Raw genomic sequence first — 12,092 nt, forward strand, 5'->3', positions numbered from 1 at the left:
TTCAAGACATGAAAAGTTATAAATATCATGACTGGGGTATTTACTGACAAATTTTATGTCGTAGAATAAAACATTTCCAGCTTCAGTTAACCACAGACCTTATTTCAGGCATCTAACCAAAATCCTATTCAAAAAACCCCACTGACTTCAGGACAAGGGAACTAACGCTGCAAGAATGCTAAAATATTTCCAGGTGTCAGAACTCATTCCTGCATCACTCTACACTGACTCAAGATTAACAGTTAAGTTTCTAATAAAAAATGTGTATTGTGCATAAATAAAAACAAGGCACTAAAAGATATTCAAGTATTTAAGTTCCCTGCCTCTGGAACCAGAGGAGCCCTTACTAACGTAAGACTGAATCACACCAGAGCTCAGACCTCTCTTGTACTTCTGTCTCAACATCTGCTTTCCCATTCTCAAGGGAGCATTAATTAGGAAAATATGACATCATTCTACACATATGATAGTAAACACAAAAAAAGTTCTGCACAAAATTTAAATATTGAATCTGTAATTCGGCAAAAAATAAGCCACTAATCCTGGTTTATCTGCATAAAAAGAAACGACACCCTCCACCGCCAACCTCAAAAGAAACAGATACTGTACAACATCAAGTATTTTTTTCTATAAATCCCTGGTTATATAAATGTGAGTAACACACAAATAGTTGTGACTTCACCTAGTGCAGTATTTGCAGGATGTCTGTGCAGCATGCAAATAGTGCAACTTACACACACAACCTGACCCCGGGCAAATCCACATACACTCACACATTTAGATCACATGTAGTGAGCAAACAAACAAGCACAATAGTCCTAACCTCCACTATAAAGTCTCCTGGAAGAGCCCTTAGTTTGACCTTCATAACAATAGTAGAGACCGATACATTACCTTAGACACAGGCATCTGGACGCGTAGTGTGCTCGCTTGGTTGTGGTGTTTAAAGTGTGTTATTTTTGGTGTGTGTCCCGGACTACAGCACAGAATGGCACAGTTCATCCACACATACACACACTGACAGAGCACATGTGCGGCGCCAATAGGTACAATCTGCTAATCCAATATGTGATTATTTTTTTTTTTTCCCTGTCCGTTTTTCTGGATGTGTCAGTGCTTCTTTTCTCCTCCTTGCTCTGTTTCTTGTCTGTGTTGTTCCTGCAGTCCCAGCTTTCTCCCCCAGCACGGTAATAACGTGCGTGCCAACGTGTGTGCAAGTGAGAGGGGAGAGGGAGAGCGAGAGGGGGCTAAAACGGGATGTGATGAAGGAGGGGGGGAAATGAAAAAAAAAAGATGGAATCAGGGCGAGACAAAGGTGTGGGAGTGAAAGGAGGAACTGTATAAATGTGATGTATTAAAAACGTAGAGGGAATTATGGTTGAGAAAAGATCAAATGCAACTAACTCTCAGGAGACCAAAGCAGTCAGTGTCCTTCATTCTCCCCCTCTCTCTCTCTCTCTCTCTCTCTCTCTCTCTCTCTCTCTCTCTCTCTCTCTCTTCCCCCCTCTCTCCCCCTCTTCCTCTACATGCTATTTTTAGAAGTTGCTCTGTCGCAAATCAAAGCACTGAATCAAAACCTATCAAAGAGCAGGATGTTAAGGGCCATGTCTTTCACACCTAATAAGACCCACACACACACACATGCACACACATGCACAGACACAAACAACCCAGTCTGTTACAATGACCATGTGTCTGCATCAGACACTGAAGGGAGCCATGTAAGCTATTCATCAGGCCTTATCTAATCATATCATGTGCTAATATATAACGGGCTTTTCAAATAGCTATTTTAAACATTGTCAGCTACATTGCACAGACTGTGTCCTTCACTGTCTCTGGCTAAAGGTATTCTGGAGGAAACATGTCCAGATAATCCATAAAGTAATGATTGACATTTCAAAAGTAGAATATCTACTACAGGCAAACTAGATTTCCAGTTTCATCTGCCTCTAGCACTTTGCTCTTTTTCTGCACCCTCCTGTTAATTGGTAGCAAACTGTTTCAGAAGTTGTCGGTCTCCATACTGTCATCAAACACTTGTGGTAATCGAAAAGGTCCTTGTGTCTGTTATTTGCAAATTAAACTATTATCCCAGCTCCACTGCATGCTCAGTGGTGCAAACATCATTTTTCTGTGAAAAGAATGTGCATAATTAAAACTGAGAGTGAATGGATTTCATGCTCTGATGTACCTTCTTAGGACTGAGTCCGCGAGGCTCTTTTCTATACTAGGTCCTGTGCTGATGCATAATTGCCATTATATAACAAGGTTATGAATAGTTAAAGATGAGCTAAAATAAAGCCAAACACCACTCCATCAAAGGGAAATCATTAAAGTTTAAAGAGAGACAGGGGAATTAATCCTGCACTACAGACCACAATGAATAACACTGCCTAGCTGTGTGTGTGTGTGTATGTGTGTGTGTGTTTGTGTGTAACTGACAGAGGGACAAGTAGAAGGAAGACAGGAATGGGCCAAATGGGACAAACTCTTGTTGTGATGGTCAAACTACAGTCAGGCCTCCATCTCAAAGTAGAATGAGTTGAGTTCACAAGAAATAACATTTCTGACATATGCATCCACATGGGTCACAAAGTCACTCAGCAGAGAGCTGTCCTGGACACTCCTCTGCTTAATGATAACATGGCAACATTCAGCAAAAACTCTGTCAATACAGATCAACCAATACTCTACTTCAAATCTATGACAATTTGAACTCGTGTGAGCAATTCTGCTGCAATCTAAACAAAAAGAAAGTTGAAGAGGAAGCTGAAGAAAATGGCACCACCCTACTACTGACTGGGTGTAAACGCTGGTTTGCATTTAAGCTTCTTGCAAGATGATCTCTAATCAACAGACTCTTCTGTTGTCAGTTAGAAACATAAAATACCGTTTCGTCATAACTCCACTGTGGTATGACTATATATGAAATGTTTCAGCACGGTTCTTCATATCTAATCCGCTTGAACCACTTCTAAAACTCAATGTCACACTTCAAAAGATAACACATACCAAAAATAGCATGCAGTGTGCTGCTTGTGTGTGTGTGTGTGTGTGTGTGTGTGTGTGTGTGTTTGTATGTGTGTGTGTGTGTGTGTGTGAGAGAGAGAGACAAAAAGAGACGGACAAAGACAAAACACATGGAATTCATCCGTGTCTAATTAGACACAATGAAGGGGAAAGTGTGTGTCTGTTGCAGAGAAATAACGAGAGCGAGAGAAACGTCAATCACGTGAACATGTGCTGGTACAGATGTTGCCCATATTATACTTCACATCTACGATCTTGTTTCCAGGCTATATTTTTAAACTGAGTGGTGATCTGGCAGCAAAGGTATAAGACGTCTTTCACTAACTTTTTATATTCTTAATGTTGTTTTATATTCTTAATGACTTACGATGAGATGACAGGTGTGAAGCAGCCTCTCTCACAGTTCAGTTCAACTATCACCATCATTGGACTTCTTCTTTCTGCTACTTGTTAGCTTTCTCCTCACAACCTCCTGTGTCACTCAGTGTCTCCTGTTGTAACCCAGTGAAGCTTCCTTCTCCTACCTACCAACTCTAGGCTTGAATACCTATTACCACACCTGTCACTGTCTCAACATACTGTCCATCATCAGACTATCACTTCTAATATGTTTCCTCTACTCTCATCACTGTCTTCCTGACAGTCACCTTTCCAGTCACCCTGCCAAATGATTAAGAGTCTTGTTCAATCACTGATAAGCCACTGTCATGTAAGGCCTGCATTATACCCTAAACTTGACCTGGTCTTGTACAAATTTAAAAATCGTCCTTTATCAAATTTCTTGTTTCAGCCTTTGTCATCTTACTCTATTTCTACTGTTGATTTGTAGCTTGTGCCCTGTTGCAAATCACATGTGCAGCCTCAGGAGTTGGTGGAGACCCAAAGCAGAGCTCACAGTACATTTGCTAGGTGGAGAAAACCGTAATTCCAAACTTCTTTAAATTCTATTAAGGCTTAAAGTTATGTATAATTGAGGCAGTGCCGCTTTGAGCGACAGGTGCGTGAGTATATGCCCACCACAAACTGGCATCCACAAGTCTCAGTTCCACACACGCCCTGCCTCTTTGCCCATTTCTCAAATAGCTAGGAGTTAGGAGGAGTCAGGTATTGTCAACAAGGCGACAGCAGAGCAGCTTACTCTCAGCTTTAAAACTGCAGAAACCCATGGGTGATGTCACAGAGGCTACCTTCTTCTTTATTTACAGTCTATGGCATAAACTTAAAATTAGGTTATAAGTACACTACCAGTGTGCTGTTGAAGTGTTGCTTTGTGTTCAAAGAATTTGCTTGTCCCCCTTTTTATCTTTTTTTTCTGCATAGAAGAGTTGCCTTTTTTCTTTTTTTTTTTAATTCTTTAATGAGTGTTTGTTTAACATACAAAGTGGGTAGACAGATTATATCTTCAATTTCCCAGTGAGATTCCATGCTGGAGAAAACACCCAAGGAACCTCTGACCACTGCATTAGGAGTACTGCTGCTAGATGTGAACAGTTGAAACCTGTAGCACACATGGCATGTGTCATACAGACTGAAGAATCAGAGAAGGTACATCAGCCAGGACGTGCTGCTTAGGCTTAGAGCTGATATGCAGCGGGTAGATACAGTAGGATAGTGGCACATCCTGACAAGCTGATGCTTTCAAGATGATGTCAGTGTGTGTTGCCATGAAAATCTTTACAGTCAAAATGGAGAAAATTGGGGTAAAGAAATGATTCAGATTTCTTAAATATTCCAAACTGAAGTGGAGCAATCAGCTTTTTTTTCTTTTTGTCATTTGTGTTGCTGCTTAAAATTCAGTGTGCCCTCTAGTGAGATATGCTGCTCAAGACATGCATGTTCATTTAGCTCCCTGTGTCATTGAATGAGTGCATACTTGTTTGGCTGAGGTGGAAGGACAGGGTAGAGTACAACAGAGACCACCAAATTCTTTAATTTGATCATGAATAAACAGTTTGACAAGTGGAGACAAAGAGTAAGACAGAAAGTGGAATGAGAGAGGGTCCTTGTCACACTGCGTCACTGCTTCCTCCAACATAAATGCTGCATTATAACCAGTTCAGCAGCTAAAGCAGATTCTCATAAATGTGAAATGAGACAGCGAGAGGAAGAGAACAGAACGAGCTGACTCCAAACCGCAACAGACACACTTTGTTCATTAGCAGCCATCTTTTTTTCCACTGTTCATGTGAGCCCATGCTCTCATGTAGAAAATGTATGCCACTTTTACTGCAGATAGTTTGCTTTCTTCCTCTGACTCAGAGAAGGAGTGCCAGCATTGCTCATCAAAGGCTGTGTGTGATGAAGTGTGCCTGTCGTTTTCAAAATGGCCAGTCCTGCTTAAATTCCCATTTGAGGGCATGTGTGTGTTGCAGCTGAACAAATTTATTTTTCCAGCAGCTTAGTGGCTAATGCTGCTGAGACAAGAATGAAGAATGTGGCGGAAGCTTTCCAAGGAAGGAGCTCAGAGACTTTTAATGGCTGTTTGATACCAGACCAGAAGGCTAAGTGTTTGTTTTTGTACATAAATACAAAAACAAATCAAATGAGAAATTATATAAATCATTAGTTTATTTACTCTATACTGAGAATATTGGAGCCACTTTGCTATCTAAATCTTCATGTCAAACTATTCTCATTCATTATTGTCATGGCACGGCACTGACAGACTGAAACAGTCAGAAAGACAAAGGTATCAGTTATTCAAGTTGAAGTTAGTCATCATAAACATTTGCCCCAAATCCTTTCAAAGATGCTCCACACAAAAGAGAGACTGGCAAACTCTCCTCGTGCTGCACGCTCAGAGGGAGCGGAGGATTAGAGAATCTCCAAGTGAAAAGGGCTCATGTCCAAATTTTTCCAAAGGGAAGCCATGAAAGTGCTCAGGGATCGGAGAACCAGGGCAGCCGCTGACATCAGTAGAGCGGCTGGGTAACCCCGTTTGCTTTAAAATCATGAATGAACAAAATAACATGAGTAAATAGAATGGATGTGATTTCTACAGTAGGAGTGAGCCTTTGGAGTGTACTCTGCTCTCTCTGCACACTTGAACATAACTCTTGAGTAAAGTGCATGCTTCAGCTAAGTGTGGATTTACTCGGCTTTGTGCATGAGAGGACAAAAGCAGTTTCTGACACAAGGGAAATGTGTGATTCAATACGTAATTTTCTAAAGCTCCTTTGCTGCAATTTTTACTCACTGACAAGAATACACACCGTGCATCAAAGACACACTTGATTCAGTTTAGAAAGCAAGTTCTACTGTCGACTCAGCAGTAACAATGAGGCTGAACTGCAGCACTTTAAGCACTAGCAGAGAAATATTCTTCCATCAATCGCTGGATCTGAGATGTTTTGAACTTTAGATTATACAAACTGATAATTCTGAGACACATGGATGGTGCCTTCCTAAATCGAGAGATGTTTATAATTACATCTATCAGTGGGACATTGCAGCAGATTGTCATCATGTTTTCAACTTTTTTTTTATCTCATGAAGTCTGTGGAAGGATCTGACCCACATGTGTCTGTGCATGTCTATCTATAGAAAAGTGTCCTCCTTTCTTCTGCCAGTATGAAATTACCCAAAGGATACTTGCCATGATGTCAAGTAAAATACATTTCGTTTTTAAAGGGCCCTGTGCAACAGAAAGGCTACAACTAAGGCATTCCCCTCATAACTCCTGTACTTGACAAAGCTGATTTGCATATACAGTAATTAAACACATTTGGAGTTGACTGAATACAAACTAATTGCCTCTAAGGTACTCTGGAGAAATACAATCAAAAGTGAACTAATTTGTCTAGAATGTAAAATGTTATGATTAAGCCTGTATTCCCTTGCCTTCAGGACACCATTCAGATTTCCATTTAATAAGAGCAATGCAGTAAAAGGTTCTAATAACCACACAAAGAAGATACACAGGATTAATTTCACAGGGCAGGACCTGCACCCTTACATGTATAATCTCACTGAGAATGTACCATCACCACCTTTTGCAGGAGAGATGATACATTTCTCTGCAGAAAAATGTTGTGTGACTGTAATTATGTCCATCCTAAACCTGCCAAATCCAAAAACACTGTTTAGGTGTGAAACTGACATGTGTCCATCATCCACATTAGTATCTAATAATTGTCTTTGTAAATTTCCCACAATAACATATAAATTATGGGAAAATGGATAAATCAATTTTATTTTGGTCAACAAACAGCAAAACTGAGACATCTAAGATTGACATATCGATAGAATCTGAATTTTAAGATGAAACCACTTGACAAAAAATATATATTAATCTATATTATTACCATCATATGATATATAGGATGTGTTGATTTTTGATGACTCATCTTCAACTTGGGGCGCAAACATAAATATCATACATAAAATCGCTGTCGACCATTATGGGTCATAATTTGTAGCAGAGAGATATATATCAGGAGGTGTCTGTTTGATTTTAAGTTGGCAAAAACTTGTTGTGCTCTAATTTATTAATGTCTTCCTAATTTTCTGTGTCTGGATCTAACAACGCAGGTGAGTGAGGTGCCGGGGGAGGTCAACGATAATCTACAGCTCACTATCACCCATCATAATGTATTCATTAATCCACACCTACTTTTGAGCAATCCAATCAATTGTGACTGTTTTGTTACAAATCCCCTTCTTAACTAAACCCCACTAAATATTACACTTTAGTCAAAAAATATGTCACAATACATGAGAAAAGACACAGAGTTTTAATCTAACTTTAGAGCCATAACCCAACTATGTCTGAGTTGGCTTATGCTATTTTATGTACTATGTGTAATGTTTTTCCCATCCACGCAAGTACATGGCCAGTGCTTTCAGATTTAGTGTTTTCAAAAAAATCTCATCTCAGATACTCTGAGAGAGACAAAGAGAAAAATCAGTCTTCAAGTACTTCCTCTGATGAGACTCATCTCCCAAGTTTGCACATTAGAAGGATTATTGCTGCTTTAAAAGCTTTATCGTGTTGGCCAAGGAAATATAATATATCATGGCAGTTTCTTTACCATGTCTATACTGATCAATACCCTGGTTTGGTTAATAGAGTTTGAGTAAATGGTATTGACTTTATGTGACCTAACATGACTTCGCATGCTTGCCAAGCTGTTTTGTTATTGAGCGTATTGAACACTTAAGTGTGTGTAAATGTGTTCATTCATTCAGCTGGGTGCAACTAATTGACACCGATCATGAGAGGAAACACGCAAGAAAAGCAACATGTGCAGTTCCCATTGTGTCTCTGTGGAGCACTAGAGTGTGAAACACTGTAGCAGTAAAACATTGTTTGGAAGCTCATCTCTTATGTTCCAAACAGAGTCTAGATGTTAAATCTGTTCAATTCTTGAGCGACGTTCATAAAGTTCACCGTAAAGTAATTCAGATATTGGAGAATATTCCAATATGGGCCAAAATCTGGGTCATTTACACTTACGGGTAATCAGGTGTCATCAGGTGTCATCCTGGCAAAAATATGCACACATACACATGGACACACAGATAAATGCACACACAGGCAGACAGAGAAAGGGATGAAAGACTGTGGGCTTGTCCCTATCTCTTTCTCTCTTTCATGTGCTGATGAAGCCCTAATGTACAACAGGTGTGCCATCTACACTCAAGGCTATTTATCCCTTTTAATCACCTTTCAGCTAAACTCAAACGAACTGGGTTGGGCACCTTTTAAATTGATGAAGTGAATGAGCTATTCAAAAATGAAAGAAGTAAGGAATGAAGAATAGAAAAAAGCATTAGGAATGAAAGAAGCAAGACATGGGAATTGTGTCAAAGAAATTAGGCTACTCAAAATAATCATCAGCTAAAATCTATTCAAATAAATGCACATTACAGACAGGCAGCATTATATTAACCCTTCAAACCTCTGAATGCTGCTCTACACAACATTCATTTATCTATTTCACCCAAACTTTTGCCAGATTGCTCATTTTGCAAATCTTTCACAAAGACAAAAACAAATAAAAAATAGCAGTCAGAGAACCTGTCAAGAAAAGGAAAAAAAATAATTTTGAGTAGATTTCCCTTGTTAACGTTTGAAATGAGTGACTGGGCCGTGGTAATCTCATTCACAGCTCCCCCAGCAGCCACCCTCTTATTCAGAGCAGTCAAAGCCCAGTGAGCACTTAAAGATCAGTTACAGTGAATCCTTAACGGACCCCTGCTCCACCATTGTGCTACATTGAGAGCAGAGGCATAATGACTTAATCCAACAGTGATTAAATTTGGTTTCCGTTCTTTCAGAAACAATTCAGTGCATCATAAAATGTCATATTCTGTGCATGACTGGATTTGATTAAACTCAGTTTGATTTGATTCAATTCAGTGTTTCCACAAAGTATAACTTGTCTACAAAGGTGAATAGTAAGAAGGGGCTTACAGATGCTCTAATTATTATTTTTATATTGGATGGATCAAATGACATTGTATATTCATTCATTTGTTGTATATTGTTCTGGCTCTCTGAGTCATAACTTTACTGTTGTACTTCACTCTGAAAAGAGAGCTCAAAAACCTCTCTGTGATATTAGCCCAGCACCAAACAGCAGACAGGCACAGTTTGCGACTACAGTCGCAGCCAGGTATTACCTTCAGGAGTTGGTAGAGACCAAAAACAGAACTAAAAGGAGCAAAAGTGCTGGGCTTACACATTAATACATACATTTGTCAGGTGAACACAAACATGCCTCCAAATGAATGCTGCTGGATGTGTAAATTAACAACTGTTTGCTAACAAGTTAGCTATATCAACTTGAAAGCCGATTTGTCAGTGTTGTGTTCACTTGTTTTCACTGCAAGTGGAAAATAAATCAGTTAAAACAGGTGGTAAGGTAACAGGTAAAAATATATCCTATGTGCTGTATATCCAGTATATCCAAAGGATTATTTCCTGCTCAGAACTCAAGTTGAACATGAATACAAATATGTCAATGAAAAGACAAAGGCACTGGAGTTCTAACTTCAAATCCTACAGATGGTACACAGGACTTGAGAGATTTTCTCTTTATGTGTATCTTTTATGTATCACCTCTGTCACCACACCACCTCTCAGTAACCAGCATTCAATCAAGCCTGGTTATTGTTTAAAATTATCACAATAAATATCATTCATCACAGCTGTCAACACAATGTAATATACAATATATGAGATGCCGTATTTGCTAGCAAACATTTACTCTACATCTTTCACTGTAACTGAACAGAGCCAAGCAGGACATTCAAAAGCAAGCATTTAAAAGGCAGAATTAAAGTTCCCCAAAGAAATATAAGACCTAAGTGACAAATCACAGTCTGAGCTGCAGGAAAGTGTTATACGTTACTGACTGAGTGTGTATGCTTGGGAGTGTGTGGTGCTGACGGGGCATCTGTCATGGGGGTATGTACAAATATATGCGCTGCCATGTGTTTATGTGTTAAGTGATTCATTTGTGGCCTTAATTGAAATGAGGAATGCCCTTAGATGTGTGTGTTTGTGTGCCATACCTGCTCAAAATGTGGAACGAGAGGCTCCCTCCTGTGAAGCTGGAGCTGCTTGTCAATATTGTCCTTCAGGCACTGACACACGCGGCGCTTCTGGTCTGCTGAATAGGCTTCCAGGCTGAGCAGGCAGTCACACTTCTAGAGACACAGAAAGAGAGGCCGGGGGGGGGGGGGGGGGGGGGGGGGGGGGGGGGGGGGGCCCAAGAGGGGTGGAGGAAAAGAAAGCAGGCAATTAGACATCTACTGCTAGAGAAATAAAGAAGTGTCCCCTGATCCTTGCATAGTGAAAGCGTTCAAGGTAGGTAGAGCACGAAAGTAAAATCAGAGGATTACAATACAAAGTATAAATAGGAAAAATTAGTGAAAGGCAAAACACGAACTTTTTTCTTATCTTATGGGCCCTTTTAGATGAGACTATAAGACAAGAGCTACCGGTGTCTGTCTATGTATGTGTGTGCGTGTGTGTGCGTGTGTGTGTGTGTGTGTGTATGTGTGTGATGAGAGAGCAGCAAGTGCCTTCAAAGAGAATAATGACTAACAAAAGAATTTAATCACGATAAGAGATGCTACATCTTTATGTGTGTGTACGAGCATGTTTGTGTGTCCAGGCGAATAAAATAAACACAGTTATCCATAAGTAAGTTTCAATTCAGACTTTAATCTATGCACATTCAGTTACCATCTGAACTTTACCACAGACTGTAAAGTGGCAAAGCCCTGTGGGTAGCAAAACGCTAGCATTAGTGAAATTAGATAATAGCCAGTATCCACTTCGGGCAGAATTTGATATGCTGACAAAATAATTACGTGACTAATGGCAAGATAGTACTCCTAAAAGAGTACAAATCAATACACCCCTGCTGGGAAATATATGAGAAATAAATATTTGACAACCAGTGGTTAAGTTAGTTGGCAGAGTTTGATCAAATAGCTTTTCACTTAAAAGGACATAAATACCCCTCGGCTGACTCTCCAGGACGTCCTGTGTTTGATCTAAGTGATGTCAAGATCAAATCTTTAATGGATTAATGGGCTCATTTGTTTTTGGTCATAATTCCCGCAATGTATTTTTGATAAAAGAAAGATCTTGTAAGCAAAAAATCTTTCATACATTAGATGAAAGTCATGTTGTGTTTTGCTCCAAATCCTAATTTGGAAACTGCTTCCAAGCAGACCTCTTAAAAAGTTTAAGGAGGAGTGTTAATGGGAGTATAATATCTAGGATAAGAACACTTTGTGCCAGTTAATGTCATTTCAAGTCTGAGTTGTTTCTGTGCTGCAGAGTTGTAAGGGGCAAATGAAAAACAGGAAAAATGTTCTGACTTTAAAATATTTCAAATAAAGCAGACAAGTTTATATTTATTTCCAGTGATATTTACATCTGTTGCTACAATTGCTCTTAAAATAAATCATCTCTAACTGATGGGTAATAATTTACCCCCTTTCTTAACATTCTTGAGCCTTCCTCATAATCTCATATACATTTTACACCTGCAACAAAGCATGGTTTGGTTTCTATTAGAAATAACTGAAGAAAATAAATG

General features: G+C 39.4%; 1 protein-coding gene across 6 annotated transcripts in view; it reads right to left on the reverse strand.

Moving 5' to 3' along the window:
* The window catches only part of rgs3a (regulator of G protein signaling 3a), a 145,730-nt gene that overhangs the window by 52,420 nt on the left and 81,218 nt on the right, over positions 1-12,092 (reverse strand). For 5 of the 6 annotated variants that reach the window (XM_071465624.1, XM_071465625.1, XM_071465627.1 and 2 more), the window contains one exon: positions 10,552-10,686. In XM_071465624.1, the coding sequence (XP_071321725.1) occupies positions 10,552-10,686 (135 nt within the window). Of the gene's footprint in view, positions 1-894; positions 1,209-10,551; positions 10,687-12,092 lie in introns of those variants that run through there. The other variant, XM_071465628.1, reaches the window with a different exon arrangement.

This window comes from Trachinotus anak, unplaced genomic scaffold (assembly GCF_046630095.1).
Source record: "Trachinotus anak isolate AG129_WGS33_773 ecotype Australia unplaced genomic scaffold, CSIRO_AGI_Tana_v1 ptg000028l, whole genome shotgun sequence".
Classification (NCBI taxonomy): domain Eukaryota; kingdom Metazoa; phylum Chordata; class Actinopteri; order Carangiformes; family Carangidae; genus Trachinotus; species Trachinotus anak.